Here is a 25049-nt window from a genome sequence, read left to right on the forward strand (position 1 = left end):
TCTATTTTAGCACTAAGGCTGTACAGGCTGCTGCATTTAGCAATCACTGTAGCTCCACCACAATGTGGTGTTGAGGACTTTACACCTACATAGCAGTAGGTGTAGCCTATTCTAGATAGAACAATCAGCCATACCTTTCATACTCCTTCAAGGGTTCTAAAAGATATATCTTTTCAGCATCTGAAGGCGAAATAAGTGAGTATTCATCATGTTTGCTATCTGTGCTATCAAAGTCAAGTTTGCATCTAGGAAAACACCCAACCATTCCCAGTTGTTACTGGAGCTGGTAATGTTCCAAGTGTTTTAGCCAAATTCAAATTGGAAGAGTTGTTTTGGTGCACCCAATACCATGATGAGCATATTTGATAAAGTTGGTGGGTGTAGTAAACGTATACTCCTTGCAATATGGCCGTCTTTGGTCATAAGACCTTTCTCTATGTTCACACCTCTTAAGCCTCCCAGTATACCTATGTGCATTCTATTTTGTACTTGAAGGTTCCACACTTTTCAGTTGATGGTCTGGTCAGCTGGCGAGGTGGACTGCTCTGCTGTATCTTAATAAACCCATCCTGTAACGTATCCAGAGGTATCCTGTGATCCATCTACATTTATTTATATCATTTTGGCGAAGAGGATGGGATACAAACCCACACGTGCAAAGCACAATGGATTTGTCCATCGTTTTTATGTAGGCAGAGAAGGCTTGGATGCTCTTCTTTCATTGCTGGCTGAATTCTCATGCCGGCTGAAGTGCCTGGGCTTAGCCAGCATAGTTCTAACATTCAATGTCCTTGTTATGTTGATATTGTATAATTAAGACTATATGAAGATTAAAAAGGTAGGAGACAGAAAAGTACTCTGGAGCTTAGACAGAAATAGATGTAATACAGTTGTCTGCTTTCTATCTTTCAAGAAGGATTTCATCCATTTCAATACCAAGTTATTAATCACATCTTGTTTTAGTTTGCTCAGCAAGGTCCTGGGGTCTCCAGTGTAGGACGTTGTTAGCAGGTCCAAAAGCACCAATGCTGTGGCCTCACCCTCGTCTGAATTACTATTGAAAATTGCAGTTCTCATTGACTCTGTGCCAGCGGGCATCGGTCAAAAAGCACTTTGGGTAGGAATCTGAATATTGTTGCCTTTCTTACATTTCTGGAATTGAGACAGACTATGTGCCATCACCATTGAACAGACAGCATGTCCTCATGTCCTCATGATCTTATGAAACATATTTAGTGACAAACTCTGCCAAACATAATAGTCACTTCTTTATCAAAAAGTTGGACACTATTTCAAAGGTAATCCACAAAGACTATACTGCTAAGTCCCCCCTTTTCTTTCTGACATTTGTGCTATATCGAATATACCATATTAGCATACACTACTGCATTGTAGCACAAAGAGATACATAACAAGCATTGGCAAAAACCAATAGGTCTGGGTTCAGTGCCCTAACTTGTACAGCGTTTACCAATTGAAGCAGGACAAGAAATGGAAAGTGGACTATATTAAAGACACCCTTGCCTTTGATACAGTCCTATTTTTGTTTGTACTTCAAATAGGGAAGGTTATAGTTGTAAAGTAGTTGCTCATGCAGTTCAATGAAGTACTCAAGTGGAGGTGAAGGATGATCCCAAGCAGCGAATAACATGAGATGAGAGATCATTTCTTCACTGGGCTGAGCCAAGATGCGATTGATAAATATTCTATCCAATGGCTGAAAGAGGCTGGTCGAAGAAAGCCATTGATTGAAAGGGGCAGACCTAAAGCTCATTCTATCTTTATTGTAAGCAGAATGTCTGTTTGACAGCTGTGCTCTCAAAACCCAACCCTAAAAACTAATGTTAACAGCATGTATTTACATTGTTTTAAGAATTTTCCTTTCTTATGCTCTCTTTGAAATAGATTTTTGTATGAATAAATGAAATCTAAAATGCTCCTTTATACCTCTTCTACAAATGCAATAACGATAGTATCTTTGTCAATACTTTTGATAATAACTTTTAGATATGATTGAAACTGCTTTATCATTGATTTTTGTAATTGATTCTGCTAGGGTGACTAAAATAGCTCCCAGTACTTTGTATATATTTACATAAACGAAATAAATAACGAAGTGACAAACAAGAGATTGTTACTGGTATGAATAGTTGTATTTTTAAAGGGCTGAGACATTTGCTCACTGTTGCTTTTTTTAGGCGGGTACGGGAGCTGAACAGCACAAACACAAAGAAGTTTCTTGATGAGAGGAAGAGGGTATGTATTAACTTGGCAATGTGTTTCTCACCAAAGTCAATGGCGTTGCAACGCAAGGTTTGCATTCCATGGTATTCAAGTGTGCATTGAGTTCTACTCTGCTTGTCAAGGCAGTGAGTTCTATTCTACATACCAATACTCCTAGAGCAGAATTATGTTATTGGTGTATTCTGACATGCTAGAATGAAGAGCAGAAAAGAAGGAACTGAAGAAAGGAGATCCTCTCATGGCTTTTTCCATCTAAGGAGTAAAAAGAAAAGACAAGATTGGAGTTAAGTTGTAATTAGAAGTTGTCAAGTGTCAAACAGAGCGGGATAATACAATCAAAGGTCACAGGTCATATGTGAATTCTTGTCAAAAACTTTCTTGCAGCAAAGATATGACAGTAAGCAACAAGAGGGGTATTCTCATATATGGCTGTGCTGTTATCACCCATTAGAACTTTGCCTAAACTGTGCTGTTGTCACTTGCTATGCTAGTGCAGTGTATGCATGATTAATGTGCCAGTGCTCTAGCTGGTGGCGTGCTGGCCCATTTGGTACTATGGGTAGTGATATTCCTATAGTGCCTCCCTAGTTGGTGCAGTGGTGTGCCTTTCTGCTGGTGCATGCTGCAGAGCAGGCACATCTAGCTTGTGGTACTTGATTTTCCAGAATTGTAAATGCTAGTAGGCCTGGCTGGTGCCCAAAAAGGCATTTTTATAAACATTGTGATGCCTCTTGTTTGGGCACCCATCTTAGAAAAACATTTACATTTGAACTCAAACCTGCATTTAAGGCAGGTATGTCTCTACATTCTTCCTCACTATCCATAATTAGTGATCACTTTGGTGTCAAGTAGCCAGTATACATTGACATTAAAAGGGTAGCTTAGGGGCCACACTGAAACAAGGCCTATCCACAGCAGATGTAAGACTGGACATATGCACTGCTGCTGTGGCACGAGACAGTTGTGTTTCATACAGATGACCCACCTTATGGACAGTAGCTTAGTGGCCTGTAAGCCCTATTTTCGTTGAAACTGTGACACTGCTGTAGACATTATGCCTTAAAGTTGAAAGTACTGATATCACATAGAAATTACCTGGCCTCCAATTCTCATTACTGCTTATTTATTCAGCAGATTTCAAATACAATACATGTAGTTATTGTACCTCACTTTAACATTTGTGTGTATTACAATTTCCTTTCTGCAACAGTTATACATTTTAAGTGCATTCAGGGATACTCATCTCATTTTTCAGAACAATTTGTTCAAACAATAGTAAAAAAACATTAAAAACATATCAGTACGGTAGAGCATACCATTGCATAGACTCTTTTGTAGATTCTACAATAGTTACACCAGTCAATATTATACAGCGTCTGCCTTTCTGTGCTAAGGTTATTCACACTTTATTCTTTTGTAAAGCACACAAACAGACTCACTACGGGGAATTAGATATTCTTTGGATTCTCTCTAGGGGTATGTTTTTATGTTATTGCACCCTCACAAGAGTCCCACTTAATAAGGTTCCCTCGTAGGTGAAAAAAGGAAAAAGGCCGACGCGTTTCCAATCCCGTTCTGAAGTCAGGGATTTTCGTCAGGGCCGACCCACGGTGTAATCTGTATATTTTAAATGCAAAAATGGGGAGGGTACGGAAAACCAACACCATAGATTAGAGCTCTGTTTCTACCCTTCTCTTCTATATGTGACGAATAAAAAAGTTGTAAATGTACCTGATATTCGTTAACTATACTCACTCTTGCGGTGCACATACTTTTAGTTGCTCGCGTGAAACTAAACATATTAAAATAAATCATATAAGCGAATGAGTGAGTCTGAGATAACCTGTAATTATTATCGTGGCGGAATCGTTTGAAACTTACTAAAACATTTACATTTGAATTCAAACCTGCATTTAAGGCAGGTATATCTGTACATTCTTCCTCACTATCCATAATTAGTGGTCACTTTGGTGTCAAGTAGCTAGTATACATTAACATTTAAAAGGGTAGCTTAGGGGCCACACTGAAACAAGGCCTATCCACTGCAGATGTAAGACTGGACATATGCACTGCTGCTGTGGCACGAGACAGTTGTGTTTCATACATATTGACCCAACTTATGGACAGGAGCTTATTGGCCTGTAAGCCCTATTTTCGTTGAAACTGTGACACAGCTGTAGACATTATGCCTTAAAGTTGAAAGTACGGTATCTGAAGGGCTATGTAGAACTGTTAATAGTTGAAGCAATGCAATAAAACCTTCCTTATTACTAGTTAAATGTAGCAGTCTACTCCCTGATGCTGATTACAGCGAGGTGTTAACCGTGCACAGACACCTGAAAGTGTATTACAATGGTACCAAGTGTTTCAACATTAAATACATCTTAACATTATACAGGTGCAGTCAATAAACATTATGGAGATGTACATTGCCCTTCAGTAATTTGTCACATCACTGTACACTCTAAAAGGTGTCTTAAGAAAAAACAATGCAAAAATGTACATTAAATGGGCCCAATAGTTTCAGTTTCTACTCTGATCATTATATTTAAATCAGATTTAATATTGCAGCATTAAAACACCTGCTATCACTGTTCAAGGTCGCATTAAATCTGGTGGCTGTGATAAATCTTGCATAAAAGAATTCCAGTAAATTAGATTATCCACCAGTCTTTTACCTGGTTGGGACATAGACATATTTACATATGTGAACTGTATCAGATAAAGTGAGCACCTCAATTGCTAAATTAAGCCATGTTGATCTGTCACCTAAAGTGAGCACTAGAAGTGCTACGTTAAGGCTCAGTTTCTGCCAGAGGTTTGTGCTGACTGTTGGCTTAACTTGTGGCTTGATTTAAAAAGCTGCAGCAGTGGTAATTTACCACTTCAGTTAGTGGTAAATGTGTTTTTTTGCCATAAGACCTTGTAAGGCCTGTGCTGCTTTTGGCTGCAAATGTCACAGCCTTTGATGAGATATGTAAACAACAGAAAACAACACAATAGCACGCCTAAAGCAGCACAACAACACAATTGAAACACAGCAGGGCACAACAACACATTCAAAATATAACACAACAATAGTACAACTCAACAGAATTGCAGTGCCGTAAAGCAGCACAAAAAATAGAAAACATATCACCAGCTCCAGACTGTTTTCATAATAAGGTGATAAAGGGTGTTTGGAGTAAGCACTGCCTTATCTTACCACCAAGGACATGAACAACCATCATTTAGAAATGTTTTGTGACCCAGATCATCGTCTCTGTCAAGCTTTTGTGTTGACTTTTGTCTTTAATAGTAAAAGAACAAGACTAGTATTAATGTACCACCTAAGATAGTGATAAAATGTTGTTTGTCACCGGAACTTTAAAGGCATGTTTACCATTTCAAGAATCTAGTTGTCAAAATACAGTAATAAAGGGTGCATTAATCTCATCAATGCCTTCCCTTGCCATCAAGGACATAAACTTTGTGCTAGTCAAAAATATTTTTTTAATCAGCCAATATATCTCTTCTGCAACCGACCATTCCATCATATCCTTGATCATTTCATGCACATTGTAGATGTGATCTGCAAGCTGGTGTATTGCTAACCTTCGTTTAGCTAACAATGATGCAAACTTTGCGGCTACTTCACATACTCAGCAGTGCGTTTGTGAATTGTCCCCATGATTTGGAACATATGCGAGAATGAAAGCGGCTCTCATGTATGCCAAAGGAGGAATAATAAACGAAGCCAAGAAAACTGAAACATTAATTTAGGGTTAGCCTAAAGATTATAGGGCCAATTCACAAAGACATTTATGAACATTAGTACTACTTCACATTCTCATGGTATACACCCGTTACGACGCAACTTTTACTCCGCACTACCATTACAACGCGGGCATTACAACGCATGACATTACAACGCATTGCGCTGGGGGGCGCTCTAGGATAAGAGGTAAGTTTAATTTACTATCCAACACCTTCCCTAGGGTCCACGGGGACTGGAGTTAGAATAGTAAATTATACTTACCACTATCCAGCACCCCAAAGCGCTATGCGTTGTAACGGTATTCGTTGTAAATACCGCGTTGTAATGGTATGCGGAGTAAAAGTATGCGTTGTAACGTCATACATCCCATTCTCATAAATGCCCTTCGATTAAAAAAGAGTTGGTGTTAGTAGTTCTGGCTTACTCTTGCAGTACTCCCCGCCCACTCCTGGAAGCCAGGAGTAAGCCAGTTGTACTGTTTTGTAAATCAAACCATTTGAGAATGGACCTTCTATTTTTCATCCTGTCTTGAAGAATCAACTGACAAACTACACTCAGATGGCTGGTGCAACTTCTCATAACTTCATTCCAGAAGTTGAAGGTACACTTAAGTGTGTTTCTGTTCTTAATAAAACTAGATGCCTAAACATAATTCCCCAAGATGTATTCACAAACACTAGGCAGCAGATGTTTACATGAAAGCATTTTGGAGTGGTGTCATTTTAAATCCTCTATAGAGCATTGTAAATACTTTTTGTCACGTTAGTATTTAATTTTTTTATAACGCACACTGCAAAAATGTAAGAATGCATCACTGTATGTAGACACAGGAATAGATACCATATATGGCATTTCTCATCGTTATTTTGAAATGTTTGTAAGTTTTAAGAACTTTGGATCCGGGAAAAAGTGATGCAGCTGAAGATTACCACTGTCACATTATGTGTGATGCGTGTTCCTCTTACATAGCACTAACATCCATCCAGTAGCAGCGGAGGCATTGTTATCAAGTGGTAAGTAGTGTATGATGTACTGTGAAAGTAGGAGGTACCAGGGAGTGTGGCATAGGTTACCAATTCTCCTGTTGTAGACAAATTCCAGAAACGTACGAATTAAGTACTTTTTCATTATCAGTTACTATGTAATACATATTTGATTATAGTTTTTAATTTCAATTTCAGCTGGCAGCAAAGCAGGCCAAAGAAATGGAGCAGTTGAAAAAAGCACAGCTTGAGCATTTGGAGATGTTGGAGAAGCAGAATGAACAGGTATACAACATGCAAACACTATCAAACACACATTGGCAACGCCAATAAGTCGCTATCTTAAGAATGCCCATACTATATGAAGAAACAATTACCAGCATCATGCCAGTGTAGTCCATTGACATTTCCCGTTCCACCAGTCATTGCAAGAAGAATGCTCAATGCAGAACCACCCTTTGATTGAACGCCATTGGAACACACAGGCGTGTCACAAGTAGTGCTGTTTGACATGGCACTGTTAATGCTGACCCAGTCAGGGCGACCACCCAATCAAGCATAGATTACTGTTTATTGCCACTATATATGCAATGCTTAGAATGTCTGTGCTGGCACATTTGCAAAACCAGTAAGTTTGACTTGTAACTGAAAGTGCCTAGATGCTTTCATCCATTAAATCACTCATCTATTAATCCATCGACTCAATCACTCATACGTGCACTCAGTCATTCGTCCTTGCTCTAATGCATCTATTCATTGACCCATTAACTCAGTCTTGCTTTCATTCACCCACTTATCCAGTCACAATACTGCACCCACAAACTCACCTATCAAGCAAGAGGCTACTCCAGTTATCCAACAGACCTATTGGCATTGCAGTTATTCTGTGAGGGGTGTGAGAGTAATTCCAGTAGTGTATGATTGCTAATTGTCTGAGCATTGTGGGAGTACTGTTGGTAGTATGAGGCTACTAGTGGTTAGTGCTGTCAATAGTGTGTGACTGGTAGTCTTTATGGTGTGTGAGAGTGCGGTTAGTAGTGTGTGACCACTAGTCTGAGAGTGTGACTGCTAATCTGTGAGGGCTGTGAAAGTGCTGTCTGTTGTCAGATTGCTAGTTTGTCAGGGGTGTGAATATTCTCAGTAGTGTGTGACTGCTAATCTGTGAAGATTGTGAGAGTGCTGTGAGTGATGCATGGCTGTTAGTGAGACTGCTAGTTTGTGGGACGTGTGAAAGTACTGATTGTAGTGAGAGTTTGCTAGCCTGTGAGGGGTGTGAGTGTTATGAAACTAATACTTTGTCAGGAGTTTGAGAGTGCTTTTGCTATGAATGCACCAACAGACTATGACCTCTTACAGTAAAGGTATATAGTTTTTGGGAGCGAAGTCACGCACATTCTATAAGACTTGAGCCTGGAAAGGAGAGCTGTAATGTAGGTGCAGTTAAAAAAATGTACCCTTGTACAGATATTTGGATTCTACGGGGGAGGGGGAGTGCTGTGAGACTTCTACTCTGTGAGGGGTAGGGGAGTGGTCTTTCTATAAATAAACCAACTGGATGTGACCCTCTTTCAATCAAGATACTCTGTTTCTGGAGTTCCGCCACCTTAGAAGAAACATGCATTCTTTCTGAACTGAGACTGGAAAGAAGAGCTTTAATGGGTGTGCAGTTAACAGAATTATGAAAAAATATATTGCAGTGACTCATTAGTGGCATGTACATAAAGAAATAGCAGCGCTAATTAAATGTACAGCCTATTCCTCTGTCTCCCCATCTACCATTTTAGCGCTGCATCACATACAGATGGTTGTCCGAATCCAGCACAAAATCTTCATTCATAGGATTACCTAAAGACATTTCCATAGTTACCATCCCAATTGACCTGGTAGTCACAGGAACCGCCACTTATCCAGATGATGCACATTTAGGGCCAGATTTATCAAGGGTTTGGGTCGCCCTTGGCCACGCAAGGGGCCCAAGGGCAATGCAAAACCTAAGTGAGAAACCGCTGCCTTGCATTACTCTGCCCCAGGGAGGCATTCCATAGGTGAGCCTAGGTGTTCCCATACATCCACCCATAGAATGTGGTGCATTCTCACATTTACGATTGGTGGTAGCCCTGGCAGATGTATCAAAATTCTATACCTCCCCAGGTGAGGCAGAATAAGGAGAAATATCTTTATTTTTCTTTATTTTCTGCAACACACATAAAAAGAGGAAAATGCCTCTTAGGATTGTTTTCGTGCAGGAAGGTTTCCCTTCCTGCACAAAAATAATCCTGTTTACAATTCAGGCACCCTTGCACCATGACACAAGAGTCCCTGGGTTGGCTCTAGGCAGCCAAAAGTGTGCCAGCACTAGGAAAGGACAGGAATACTCCGTATAATGGTAAATACGGTTCATTCTTTCCCTTTCACAAAGCACAGTGCAGCAAGGTGGCTTGCTGTGTTGTTTTGCATGAAAGAATGATAAATCTGGCCCTTAATATCACAGTCCTGCTTTCATCTATAACCACTGGTATGTCTTACATAAAAGTAAAAGGCTGCAGTTTTTGGCAGGGATCGGTGTGAAACCCCAGAAAGGAAACATCTTTAGTTAAACGAAGAAATCAGATAAATAGGCTTCAGTGCTACACATATAGTAACAGCTTTAGCGGGTTGAATGACCCATTCACATCAACCTCGCTACCTCCAAAGACAGGGCGTGAGGGAAGAGCATTGATCATGTCCAGAGTTTGATTTTTTTTGTCATGCTGTGACGAACAATGCCCCATATCCATTGCTGTCTCTCTCTAGTAGATCTCTGCATGGGAAGCACACTGGGCCAACACCCCCAATTTGGGATCCTCTCCACTGGAAGCCAGGGACACTGAAGGGTTGAGGGGAAGTGGCCCCCTGTATATGGGTCTGTGCTCCCACACACCCATGTGCACATGAGTATTTCAGCCCCATTATGCATATATAAGGGGTATTCCTCTGTAATCTTTCACTCTCAGGGGGCAGAAATCCCACTAGCCCACTAGGGAATATTTTAATTTACTGTTTGGGAGAGAGTGCCATCAGGCATGGGGCTATATTCCAACAATACCCCTAGGCACAAATGTTTTTCTGCACCCCGTTGATGGCATATAGGGAGTGTTAACCCCAATCTCACTCCCCTCATGCGGGAGGGCAAAAATATCACTAGACTCCTATGGATTTGTTATTTGCAGGGGCCACCTCCCCGGGCATTGGCCTGTGCTTCCCTCCCACTAGAACACCAGGGAATTATCTTATTTACTATGTCCCATGGCAAGTGACAGGAAATTTAGATTTTAGTTTTGACATTTGGGCTGGTAGTGTGAGGGTAGTAGGGGGAGTCTAGCACGGTGTGGCTTGCATTGATCCCATTTTGTATTTTTTACCCACATTGCCTAGCAAACCCCAAATGTTAGCGAAAATCAATCATGCCTTCACATTTCTGTAAGGTATGCTTTCAGAATCTGTGACAATCCACAAACCAACTACCCTCCACCTTTCCTTTACTTCTACTGATAAAAATGATGCCCCACTAGTGTGCTTGAGCCTAGCATCAATGACAGAAAAGGCCCACAAATGTGACATGGGCAGTTAGGGATCCAGCAGATAAGACAGGATACACTCATACAAAGTTTGCTGAGTTGTGGGAAATAATGTGCTAGCATGCAGAAATTGGTTTTCCCTGCATGTATCAAAAAGTTGAATTATAACGTCTTAAGTTGCATTTTATTTACTTCTCTCCAAGGGATATCCGTGCTCATTCAAAGCAGCAAGTAGGTGAACTGTGTATCCTTAAACGCGAAAATACAAACAGAAAAACAGTTTGGGCATGTTATTCTCCTATTCTAAATCTGTGTTTACATCACGATTACATTTTATTGTAACACAATTTCCAGGATTAGTACAGCAATAACAGGATTAGTACAGCAATAACATATATGTGTACTGTAGCTTGCAAACACATTTGTGTATGTAAGATGTTATTTTGTATAGAGCTTGTTAATCACTGAGCCGCACACTAAACTTGTGCACCTTTTGAAAAGAAAGTATCAGCAGTTTGTTACTTGTTATATTCATCATCATCCCTGTGCTTTATATAGCACAGTCTCTTCAATTTTCCTTTTTGACAATCTTCTTATCTTCTTTTATGACAGCTAGGGAGCTTTACTTTCTTTGAAATGCAATGCTGACTATAATGTCTGACATGCACGTGTTTTGTTGGCTTTGCAGAGCATGTGTGTTGCGGATCTGACCGTATCAATCGTATTAGCATTCATTGAAATGGCACAATTTGTCAAGTTGTGTTTCATTATTTTTATTCATATTAAGGAAAATTAAATGACACACACAGATCATACATTTTATGATAGGAGGCTGACATGTTTCAGTCTATATGGGTCATCTAGCTTTGGGTTTTTGAAAACCTGTCTGTAGCAGCCTTAATACATGGGAATAATTGTAGGTTGGAATATATATTTTGGTTGCTGAGAAAAGTAATTTTGTCATTTATATCAAGAAGTCTGAAGTCTACGAGAGTTTGGAGTTCTTAATAAAGCTTTGAAAAAGCCCTAGGTTAGATGAGGAGCAAATTATATCAACAGCTTTCTGATTAACTAGAGTAACTCATGTAATTGTTCTGCATATGAATCACACATAATGAATAACATGAAACATGTTGTCACTTGAATAGAAACTTCACATAAGTAATTAAGCAGAATATAGTTCATGGATGTTTTATTGTACATATTAGGTGTTGCCTTCTACACATTACACTGTCTAGATAGTATACCAAATACCCCAACAGATATTGCTAGTCAGTTGACACTATAACTTGTTGGAAATGACAATATTTTGCATGGTTTTCCCTTGGCTTTTTGCCTTTTTAAGATGAACCCATTTTTGTTGGCCATAGGACTTTGCACATATTACCTTTGCTAACCACTGATAAGGGCCTTGAGCTCTCACCTTTCAAACATGTTAACATTGATATACACCTGATTGGTACATTTCATTTAGTGGTAAGTTGCTGGTATATGGTTTCATATGTACCCAGGGCCTATAAATGAAATACTACCAATGGCTTCTGCTCTCAGTTTGCTACCTACCAAAGTCTCATATTGTTAAAGGGCTTTCTATAGGGATTGATCTGTACTAATTATCAACTCACAACAGAGATTATTTCACTATTGGAGAATATAAACGATTGACTAAATTTAGAAATTTAATTTGTTTTTATGCGTGGTAAGATTGTCACATCATTGTATATATATATTTTTAAATATATATATATCAGACATTGGACAAGAACTTAAAATCAAAGCTAACAAGTCATAACAGAAAATACGTATGTCCTCATCAAGGTATATAGACATCTAGCACCCCTTGTGTGTTCATTCGTTGTGGGTGCCTCTTAAAGAATTCTTTCTAAATTAAGTCCACCATAATGATCATTTCTCAAGCCATCCAGGACAGCCCCTATAATCGTTCACTGGCTTTTATATTTCCCTTAAAAGTTCAGTCATTGTCCACTGTCATTGAAAACATGCGTGTTGGGAAACCCCATGTATATTTTTTAAAATTCTACTTATTTTGGTCCACCTTTTTTTGTGCCTCCTCAGGATCATATACAAGGATTTGTTCGGTTCAAGAATTACACTGCATTAAATAGGTGTTGTATTGATCAAGAGTCAGTGCTGCAACTACGGGCATGCAATCTCACAGTGCAGTGTTGTTGCATGCCAGTCTGGTGTCAGTATTTTCATTAAATGAACTGTGTCCCACTAAAGTAGCACTGCACAAACCTGTCTCCATGCCTGACACTGCAGACTGGATGTGGAGCTTTGGAATGCCATTTCGGCCTGCCAAAAATAACCCTTTTGGCCAGTCCAAACCTTCCTTTTAAATACTTACACATCACCTGTAAGGTAGACTGAAAACTAAAACGGCATGGTGCATTATATTTCAACTGGGACATCTATTTATAATGTTTTACATGTCCTGGCAGTGAAAAACCTTCAAAGCTATTTTTCACTGTGACCAGCCTGACTCTTTCATAGGGAAGCACCTGATTATACATTATAACAATATATAAACCTTAATTTCAGTTATGGAGCAGCTATAAATATGATTAAAGATGCATGTTAATGGTAATTTAAAATCCATCTTAACAGTAAAGTCAGATTTTGTAATACTATCAAGGGAAACAAATCCAACGTAATAGTAAAGTCGGATTTTATATTACTATTAAGAAACAAACACTTTCGGAAAGTTGTCCTTTTCCTACCTAAAGCCAAAAAGCCTTTCTGCCAGTGTCCAACTGTCACCTGAATACTGATGGCTCTGTTGCAGTGAGATATGTGTTGTTGCTATGCAGTGGACAAAGAGCTCTTGGTGTAAAGAGAGAATTTCCCTGCTTGACGAGATGGTTTAGGGGGCTACACCTAATCCCTTTTTGAGCTTTATATGATGTCTACCCTGTCACTGACAGATAAAGCTCACACCTAGGGCCTTCCTTCCTTTTGTCTTTCTAGTAAGGCTGGCTCAAAACTGAGTGGGAGGGGATGAGCTGCCCAGAACTGGTTTTGAGGGTGGACAAAGGATTGCCCCCTACCTACAGGCTGGCATAAAAGGTTTATCTCCAGAACTCTCCTCAGAACACTCCTAGACCTGAGAAGAATCAGAAGAAAGACTGGACCCCCTGCCTTGAACCCAGGACCCAGTAAGTGACCCCAAGGGTCAGTTGGCTGACCTTCTGTTTGAATTTTAAACTACAAGGCTACAGCAAGCTCCCAGAGACCTTTTTCCGATTTCCAGCTCACCAGTCCCAACTGGACCTGACCTGTTCCTCTCTGCTGACCTCTGGAAGAGTGATTCCTGAAACCCCACGTACTGTGGCCAAAGTTCCTAGGGCCTTGGCTGTGGTCAGAGTGTACTCCTCCCTGCCTAACTGAAACCTTCACCCGACTGAACACCAGACATTGACACCAACAACCTTCATTGACGGCTTCCCCAGACACGGCAGAGAGCAGCACCCAATCAACAGCTTCATTTGACTTGATGCCAAAGAGCACCTGAGTAAAACTGACAACCTCCAGTGAAGGCTTCAAGCCCAACGCCAAGCAGTCTCCAATCGACTCCAAGACCTCGCATGGCAGCTCTCCATCATTGTCCAGCCCTTACTCAGATCCAGCTTGCAGCCGGGTCCCACTGAAGACTTTTGACTTCCATAAAAAGTTCTACACCGAAAGATAACTTTCCACCTGGGTGAATATAGTCCATATATATACTGGCGATCTATCGCTGTTGGCCTTATCTTTTGACTTGGCCTGGTCTAATATGGACAAATGCCCACGGTTGGCCCTTAGTGCTATTTGGAACTCACATGTCATAAAATTTTCATCTACAATTATTCTATTTTCTTTACTTTTGAGTCATTATATTTATTAAAATATTCTCTATTTAATTTTATTCATTTTTCTTTTTTTTTTATTTTATTTGGCAATTCACAAATGCAGAAATAACAATATTTTTTAGTCACCGAAAACAAATTTACAAAAAGAGAACAAAAACAACGAAACACAAAAGGGAGAAAAGAGAGAAAGAAAAAAAATAAAAAACCAAGAAAGAGACCAAGATATTATTTACATAGGTGGTTTCATTCTGACTAGCATTTCTAGTGTTTGCTCCAATTCTCAATTGGTTTCCAAATCTTAATACCACGTGCTTGAGCCCTCAACCCTTTACAGGCAAAGATCGCTTTCTCTTGATTATACATACCCAACAGTCTTGATAACCATATCTGAAAGTTGGGGGGATCTGTGTCTTTCCACCGTGCTGTTAATATAATACGATAGACTGCTGACCCCAAAAAGAGCAGTACTTCTTCTTCATTGGTATGTGATAGTGTATTATCATATCCCAAGATAAACAAGGAGGGGGATTCAGCGATTGGATGACTAAACACTTCTTGCCAGAAATCCATTATCATTTTTTTCAATAATAATAATTTTTCACACTCGTATAGCATATGAATCAGATGTGCCGGGCAATTTCCACATCTAGGACATTCTGAATTAGCTCTTTTCCCCCATGCGAAAAGTTTAGCGGGGGTGAAATATAGATCATATATGGTCTTATACAACTGTGCTTTTAAATTAGAAGACATAAACAGTTTTGTTGACAAAGCCAATATCTTATCGATATCGACATTAGGATTATTTAATTTCCTTGACCAGCCCTGCTCCACCACATCGACGTCATCAGATTGGCTGTCTATTAGTACATCATAAATCGTACCAATCCTGGTTGATGATCTTAATAGACAGTCAAGTAGAGGAATATTCTCCAGTGTAATATCTGCACTCCTTAAGCCCAATATCGTGTTAATCTGAATGTACTTAAATACACTATTGCTAGGAATAGAAAATTTAGATTGTAACTGTTGGAATCTTTGTCCAACAGGAGGGGAAAGGAAGTCACCGAGAGTCGAGACTCCACATGTTTCCCATTTCCTGGCAATTGTATCATATATAGCTGGTGGCAGTATGGTAGAGTGCCAAAGTGATGTGTACTTATTGTATTTGGTAATATTCAGTTGTTTTCTAATTTTTTTCCAAATACCCCAAACACTCAGTATAATCTTAAATTTAACTTTTTTGTAGTATGAAGACTCAAGCTGTTTTACTAAAAGGCCTCTTGCCTTATCCCCGATGACTAGTTCAAATATTGAGGGAATATAACTCTCACCTACTTCATTTCTCAGCGATCTTATATAAAACAATGGCTTCATCTGATGTAGTAAAGCTGCAAGCATATAGTATCCCAGATTAGGTATTGCCAGACCCCCCTCTTATGACAGGGAGAGAAAGAAAACGGATAGATCTCCTTATCTTCCCATATCCCCATATAAACTTACTCATCTGAGATTCGAGGATCTTAATGGTTTTGTCATCCACCAATAGCGGGATCGCCCGGAACAAATAGAGAACCCTAGGTAGAATGTTCATTTTAAGGAAGTTACTTCTTCCAATGATCGAGAGATGTATACCATCTATCCGCTTTAAATCTGTTGTTATTTTCTGTACTAGTGGATCATAGTTTATTTTAATAATCTCATCAATTTTAGAGGATATACGGACTCCCAGATATACCGCGCTATCTACTTTCCTAGGGTCTGTAAATTGGGTATTTTGTGTACATATAACCATCGTTTTATCCGTATTTAAGGAATATCCCGAAACCTGACCAAAAGCATGAGTAATTCGTTCAATTTCCGTTATTGCCTCCTTGGGGTGTGATGTTACTACCGCCACGTCATCGGCATAGGCCAATATTTTAGTGTCAAATGGACCAAGAGTTATTGGTCTAATTGCCTCGGTGTTTAATAATTTTATAATGAGGGGATTTATATACAGTGCGAAGAGGATAGGGGAGCATGGGCACCCCTGCCTAGTCCCACGGGATATATCAAAAAGACTCGATTCCTGACCCATCGCCAAAACTCTGGCCCTAGGTGAGAAGTACATTGCTTTTAGAGATTTAATTAGACATGGTCCCATGTTATTATGCTCTAGCACTGCCCACAAAAAAGCCCATGAAACCCGGTCAAAGGCCTTCTCGGCATCCAGGAGGACCACCGACATCCGGCCCCCCGCGACAGCCATGGCATCAAAAAGGGTGATGACCCGTCTAGTATGGTCCGTAGTGTCCTTGCCCGGAATGAAACCATGCTGCCACGGGGAGACCAGACACTCGATCGTCCCCCTGAGCCGATTAGCCAGGATCTTAGAGTATAGCTTCGAGTCTGAATTGATCAGAGAGATGGGTCGATAGGATGATGGCAATTTGGGAGATTTATCTTTTTTTGGAAATACCACAATGTTCGTTTCCAACCATGATCTAGGAGGTTTACCACTAACTTGAACTCCAATAAATAGATCGAGGAGAATAGGAGTTATAATACTATCCAAAATTTTATAGAGCTCAAGGGGAATTTTGTCTGGACCTGCTGCCTTGCCCGAGGCCAGTTCTGCTAAGGCTAGTCTTACTTCACTCAGGGTTATATCCCTTTCTAGGTCTTGTCTAGTAGCCATATCTAACCCTGAGATACTTCCTGATTCAGCAGCCCATCCGGCCACTTCATTTTGAATTGCTTTGAGGTCAAGAGAGTCCTCATTATTATACAGTTTCTTATAAAAATGCTTAAAGACTTCTAATATTGCTTCTGGTGTTGTATGTTCTTGTCCCTCGGACTCAATGCACACAATTGAATTAAGAGATTGTTTTTGCAGCGTACTAAGTGCTAGTTGCTTCCCTACCCTCTCTCCAGTTTCATAAATCTCATTGCGGTGGGATTGATAAGTCTCAGCTGCCCTTTGAGTTAGTTTGCTATTTATCGCTGCCTTGAGGATCGTCATTTCTCTCAAAATTAAATCCCCCGCTCCATCCTTGCCACCCTGAGCAATTATAGCAGTATGCCTCTCTTCTTTCCTAGCTAAGTTTTGTAGCTGTATATCATTTAACATAGCAGTTTCTCTTCTGTGCCTGGCTACGTAGCTAATTGTCTCGCCCCGTATCGATGCCTTAAAACAATCCCATACCGTATTTCTGGATGAGCTATATCTATTACAATCGAAAAATCCTTGAGCCCATACCTTAATATGATCAATATATCTCCTATTAACAAGGAGTTTTCGATCGAAAGTCCAGCTTGTCCGAGGTCTAGCCATATTATCTATATTAATATAGAGTACTAACGGATTATGATCCGCTATGAGTTTTGGTAATTTACAAATTCTTGCCTGGCTAGCCCTGTTACTGGACAACCAGATGTAATCTATTCGGACATATTTTTTATGAGGACACGAGAAATATGTGTATCCTGAATCTTGTGGCTGTTTCAGATCCCATACGTCGGATAGACCTAAACTTTCCTTTAATTGAAGAAGAGCGCTATAGACTTTATTCATTTTTCTTGTGTTTTGTTTTCACTTTATTTCTGTTTGAGTACTTCATAAATACTCTACACATCACTTCTTAGTTAAGGCTACCATAGAGTTGAGCACAATTTTATTTAGTGACTTTAGTTGTTCACCCTGACAAGGATTCTGATTATGAATTGAAGTGGGTTCTCACCCACTCAACTAATATTCCAACTTACATGACTCTACTACATTTTGGTCCAAGTACATTAGATAGTGCAATGCATAGGCACATGTTCTGCCTATGGAGGTTCGTATTCATTCTCTCTCAGCAACAGAAAGGACAGCAATTGCGAAGTATATGAAGCACCAATTAATCTGGTCTGAGTCATTCACAATTATAACACTGTTCACCAATGGAGCCCCCTGCCTCCCAGAGTTTTTATATGTAATATATGCCTATACCGAGAAGCACTAGAACACCTGGCAGTGGATACATATGCTACACGCACTCTCAGCCAATTTCAATTTGCATTTACACATCTGCTACAACATGCCCTTTACTAAAATTAAGAAGTTATTGAATTATAGTGCAAATTGTATTTTTCTACTACTTCCATTGACTGTCTGCAACGTTTTAATTTACATTAATTAGAATGTTGTCATTATTAGCAAAGTTGAAAAGAAATATTTTGATTTATTTTGAATCTTTAAGACCTGGCTACTCAAAGTACCTTAACTCAGAGTGGCCTTATAAATTCTAGTACTTGCGTTATCACACATGCTGGAATTATGGTTTTGTGGGCAACACCAGAGTTCCGCAATTTTCCCTGGTTAGACCAAACCTGCTGAAATTTACTCCGGAAAATATCTAATAAATAATGGAACTTGAAGGGTTTGGTGACGTGAACACCAACATCCACATTTTATTAATGCCCATTGTGTGCAAAACTCAGAATAGGTGATAATTATCGCACCCAATACATTTCGAATAGCTCCGTGATGGATTTTGTTGTGTGCAATAATTATCACCTGTGACACCGGGCCGCTCGAAATGATGTTCTATGTCCTTTTTATTAAATGAACATTATCCCTTCTAAGAACGGTGTTGACAGAACTGAAACATTTAAGCAAAGTAAGTCCCCAGTTGACTCATTTCCCTGCATGACAAAAGTGTACTTTACAATATAATGCTTCAAACATATGCTTATGACATATACACCATAAACCCTAAGTGACCACTTGGCACAGTGTCATTAAAGCAAGCATAATTCTTCACACAACAGTGGTCGATGTGAAGGTTGTCTAACTTCTTAGCGCTGTGCAGTCGCTAAGCACTTTTTTCATCCTCGGGTAATCTCAGTGGGACTAACGTTCCACCTGGAAACAATAAAGGTGATATTCTTAGATAATTTTCTTTATATTGAACAAGGACTTGTCTTCCCACGAAAACATGGTAGGGGAACGTTAGGAGGGTGAATCACAGGGACTCCTGGGATCACTGAGATAGAGGTGGCCCGCGTGTGATGTCCCTCATTTCATGGTACTGCCAGGGCACCTTTCAGGCAGGCTGAAAAGGGTCATCAGTGTGGTGGTGTGTTGATGTCATCCTGATGTCAGCCTCTACCCCTCGTTCTGACACTACTTCTCAACTACCCCTAGATTTAATAGCTAAAATTATAAGCTGCCATGGTGGGAGACTAGCTGAGTGGTGTCAAAACGTATGCCTGGTTGGTGGCAGTGTTAAGGCCGAGGTCGAGAGAAGACCCGCTGCCGAGGAATCTACCCACCCTTTGGCACTAGGGTCGAAACGTCGTCAAAAAACCTACACCCAGAATCTACCCCCACCACTACTGCCATCAGAGATTAATTCTCACTTTACAGATTTTAAGTAATATTGCAAATGTGATTAGGGGTAGGGCCACCAGTGTAGGGGTACCGGCCTTTTTTGTAATTGTAATTATATGGTCGGATCCCTTGACTACTATCATTTGAATTTGGACTGTGTAAACATTCTTTGATGCACTCTTACCTTCCTTTGCTATCTCACACATGAGCACTTATCTTCCACCCCTTCTCCCTTTCTCCTTGGAAATAACAATGCCATAGAGCATGTCCTATGTACTTTATTCATGTTTTGGGTAAAAAGAATAAATTGATGTTTGCTAATTAATCTTACTTAGGTGACTCTTGAATAGTTTATTGGATGTGCGTATATGTGCTTATATGGGAAAAAGTTATACTGAATTCCATACAATATACCTACTGATAGAAGTATGTTCTAATATGTCAGGGACCAACTGTTTTCCTTAGAGGTCGATAGAACGACATAAACACAATGGGGGACATGGGCTAACAAATACCCAAATTGTATCATTTACAAAAATTTTAGCACATTGGCCATTCATTTCTAACTTACGGCATCATGAACGCATCATTAAATACAGAGGAATATTATTGTCATATCTGTTCAAATGCATCATTAGAGGAAATATGCGTCCTATGTTGGCTAAAAGAATGGGATACACTAGCCATACTGTGCTGGAGGATGCATATGTTTTTTAAATGCATGATATCCAATTTCTGAGTGCAACCTTTCTTTGATTGGCATGCAACTTTACACTGCTCTCAAAGCAGATGCAAAATGCAATCATATGAGTATTGTTTTATCAAAAAGGCGCACTAATTGGCAAGTCATATAAGTGTTTTTTAGCACCAAAAATGTATTGCACAAACATTGAATTAGTCACTTAGCAACTAAAAAACTCACAGTTTGATGCAAATATTCAATTTATAAAGTTAATTTCACCTTGGCGAAAAAAATATTTCTTTGTGTCACATTTTGATGTGTCACTGGTTAACTTTTTAGTGCAACAATATTATTGAGTATTTTTTTACTTAAAACACTTATATAGTATTCAACCTAAAGAGTAACCTAGCGATGGACAAAAGATTGTTGAGACTGAAGGATGAAGAGGGAATGATTACAAGGCTAGGGAGGTTTCAAGGGAGAATATCAGAACACCAGTACCAAAAATATCCTCTGATAAACATTATGTCGCATCCATTGTTTACAAAAAATATTAATCCACTGGGTTTAGACTTTCTATTATTTTCTCATATTTAGGACACTATATTCTGAAGACGATATTCTGGGGCCCTACCGAAAGGGGATTCAACGATCTGTTTTAGAAGGTTCTTAAATACGTGCAAGTTTTTGTCTCGCAAATTGGATTGAAGAATGTTATGGGTTTTCCAAGAGGGGGACTGGGGGCACTAGGAGTCCTGTCACTTTCCACCAACCACGAATCCACTGTGAATGGGCACCGTTTTCTTATTAATATAAGTGCCCTTGGCACCTTTGCTTCATCAGAGCTAGCATTACTGTACTTCAGATCACATGATTACCTAATGAATTAAAATAGCAAGCAGAATAACATTTTTGATAAGAATGCATATGAAGCAATTCGGTATTTTGAAACATTGAGGGCCAGATTACAAGTTTTGTCGGTGCAAAGGCAGGCGGTACTCCACCGACACGCCCGCACCCGTAGACTCACCGCTGCCTGCCCGCCAGCGTACAATTTATTTGTAGTCTGGTGGGTGGTCGGCGTGGAGTTCCGAGGGCAGTGCCTCTTTCAAAGGCCGCAGTGCCTTTGAAAAAGTCACAGTAATAGGAACACCTGACAAGAATCCTGCACAGCACAGACTACAAAACCCATGCTGTGCAGAAACTCTTGTCCATGTGTACAGGGGGGAACATGGTATGCCCCACATGTGTGCTTGCACAAGCGGAAGAGGCATGGGGCCGTCTAGGGCCCCCTTTGTTTCCTCTACGCTCCATGTCACAGCCGGCAGAGAAGAAACTTGTAATATGCTTGGCGGGAGCAAGGCGGTCCCACCAAACATATTGCGGCCTCTGACTGCTATGCCAACTCCAGGGAACGGTAGTTCCCTGGTGGTGTCAACAGTCCCAGGGTGGTCCAACGCCCTACGCATGAAGGGGCAGTCGGACCGCTGTTCTGGCGGTGGCTGGACCGCCACTGCAGCGCCACCACAAGTCTGGCAGTCCTCAGAATGCTAGACTCGTTATCAGGCTCTAAGTGATTTCTATATATAGAGATAAAACGCAGGCAGAAACAATGAATATGCATTTTGTTTCTTAATTGTAATGTTTACTTCTGCTATGTTAATGTCCATTAACGCCAGGTGACCTACAGGCCTCCCTGGCAGAACTTTGGAGTGGTGGATCCAGGAATTCTTGAGATTTCCTGGCACACTGTTGTGCATGCTACTGTAATGTGTTATAGCATGTGAGGGTGCGTGGGGAATACAGTGACTCCACAGGGTTTGGGCACTTGGATATGTCCTAGTGGTCACTTCCCACAGTTTGCACATCCCTTGGGAGTGAAAGGTAGGTCTTGGGAATCCTAATGGCTTGCCATGCATGGGAGAGGGTGTGCATTTAAATATTTTGAAATTAGTAAAATAGCAATATTAAGTCACCTATAAAATTGTAATTCTCCCGCAAGAATGTATTGTTAGTTACAGTAGAAATGATGGTGCATTTGTACTGTGTCATGATGAATTAACAGCTTTACTTACAGAAGCAACACTGATATCTGTGGAGTGATATACATTAGGACATGATGTATGTCTTCAGAGATCATATCTGTGTGTTCATCCAATATGTTACTATTCATGCAACAGTTAATTACAAAGTATCGCCCACCAGAAATTACATTACATATGACAACACAAAGTTAGTCATAGCCCAGTTTACGACGTCATGTTTGTTTATATAAATGTGACTTTCATGCCTATTATTGGAATGATTTAAATGATGGTTATAAATAATAATGCCAGGCACTACATTTCAAATAAGTAATATTGTGTGTGTTGGTATAATGAAATGTACTAGCTGCTATAATCTATGCACAGTGACTTTATTTGTATTATTAGTCACATTCAGAACTCATTTATTCTGATTAAATGTTCACAAGTTAATTTCTTTATTTGCTGCTTATTAATTTACCCATTCATTTTACTCAGTTCAGTTTATTTCATTTATATTATTTGCTTCATATTGTGTTGCATAATTTTGACATTGTTAATTTTGTACAAACAGCTTTTGAAATCCAGTCATGCAGTGTCTCATTCACAAGGTAGGACTCGCACTATTAATAGCCCAACTGCTCATTTAGTATGCATCTTACAAAAGCAATAGTGTTTTCACTGTTTGAATATTTGTAAATGATTCTGAGAATTATAATGTTTAACAATGCCAAAATATTAACATTCATGCACTAAGAATAAGAATGCACTATATAATTTTCAGCTGTTGGGACCAGAGTCTGGACTTGGCGGAAATAGCGGGGTCAAATTATATCTCCATATTAGGGAGCCAGTCGTGGATTGAAAAACAGAAGTTTAATGGACACAAACCCTACTGAGGAGTCCATCATTCTAATCACAGTTGTTTCAAAGACCCCTCTGCTGCATTTGAGTAGATTTCCAGTTAATTCTAGATGAATCTTGGAACTTGTTTTCAATTTCATTGTTTTATAATGGTGTCCAATTGTGTTTTTGGTGTCATATGGTACTTTTTTTTAACAAGTAGAACTACCCTTTTTCAGGTTAGTCATTTGATTTTACCATACTGATATAAATAAACCTTACACGCTGGGGCTTTTAGCGAGTCCTCTTCAGCTCTGTTGTTGTGTTATCCACATATATCTCCCTACTAATACAGTATACACCATGGGACAGCTTGTCAGACATTAGCTAATTGCACTGTGAGGGGCAGCATTCTGCTCTTTCACAATGAGGACATCCCCACACGAAGTAGTTCTCTTCTTTGCCGCAAACTAATATAACAATGGGTGATTTTTAAGACCAACATTTTTTTTAGCTTTCAGCTAGTTTAATAAATACACCTATCAGACAATGAATTAAACTACAGCAAATAAATATTTACATAATAAGTAAACAATTAAATACTTCACATAATTAATTACCTATTCAACATTTAATTATCATAAAAAATTGTAAAATTAATTTATAATTGAAATAACATCTTAACCTAACCCCCTTTATAATCCTGACAACCTGATACTAAATTGCGCATTCAAAATCACAAAATAAACCTAAATAACTAAAATAATTCATTTACATAATTAACAATTGAATATTTGATCAAGTTTAAGAATTAATTTAAAATGAAAAATAATTAAAATTTAAATAACATCCCTCAATATTCCCCAACAGGCCCAGCAAGGTACCGCTAAATTATAAATCAGTAATAAATGTAAAAAACGATATTTAATACAACTATGTTAAAATAACAATAATATATACAATACTTTTAAATACGATATTGTATACATAAAAAATTATATTTATACTTTCTATATTCTGTTCCTCAACATTTTCACCTTCACCCCCAACCCTCAGTGAGGTAAGGCTCTTGCAACTTGTTTTGCTCTGAAAAACTAAACCTAATTCTATGTTACACTGATCAATTCTACTGCTTCCTCTTCTGACCGCCATACTCCTCCACTATTGTTCACCTGTTCTTCCTCTTATCAACACTGATGTAATGTTACTGTTTCACCCCTTCCTTTTATCTGACCGTTTTCCTAACTCTTTTACGCACAAGTTTATCCGATGACCATGTCCCTTCTGTCATGTTCTCTGCAGAGAGTGACAGTCGTCCTGGTAATCAGGTCCTCTGTTGAGATAAATAGTGGATCTTGGACACATGGAGGAAGAGTGGATTAAAGACAATGCAGGCATTCCAAGACTGATGAGGAGACAGAAGGATGTAGCCAGCAATTAACTCAGACTTGAGTAAAGCCCCTGTAACACAGGGAAAGGAAATCCAGTTTACCCTAATTATAATGTTGGTACCAGCTTCAGGACATAGCACATCTACACCCTTTGAAAATCTACATATATTTATTTATTTATTTATTTTATTTATTTGCAAAGTTTTATATAGCGCTGGCTAGACCCGGAGGTACCAGAGCACTTTACATGAGAATCCACGAGTTACATAAATTACAAAGCCAAGTATAGACATAGGGGAAAAACATGAGATTACACAATAATATGAATTATTAGCGTGAACAC

At 39.4% G+C, this 25049-nt stretch overlaps 1 protein-coding gene across 2 annotated transcripts in view; it reads left to right on the plus strand.

Annotated features, from left to right (window-relative positions):
• The window catches only part of PLCB4 (phospholipase C beta 4), a 1076851-nt gene that overhangs the window by 1040840 nt on the left and 10962 nt on the right, over window positions 1-25049 (plus strand). For both annotated transcript variants that reach the window (XM_078649526.1, XM_078649527.1), the window contains 3 exons: window positions 2199-2256; window positions 7183-7269; window positions 23047-23083. In XM_078649526.1, coding sequence (XP_078505652.1) covers window positions 2199-2256; window positions 7183-7269; window positions 23047-23083 — 182 coding nt within the window. The remainder of the gene's footprint in view (window positions 1-2198; window positions 2257-7182; window positions 7270-23046; window positions 23084-25049) is intronic.

The sequence above is a fragment of the Lissotriton helveticus genome, chromosome 6, assembly GCF_964261635.1.
Source record: "Lissotriton helveticus chromosome 6, aLisHel1.1, whole genome shotgun sequence".
In the NCBI taxonomy this organism is placed as follows: Eukaryota; Metazoa; Chordata; class Amphibia; order Caudata; family Salamandridae; genus Lissotriton; species Lissotriton helveticus.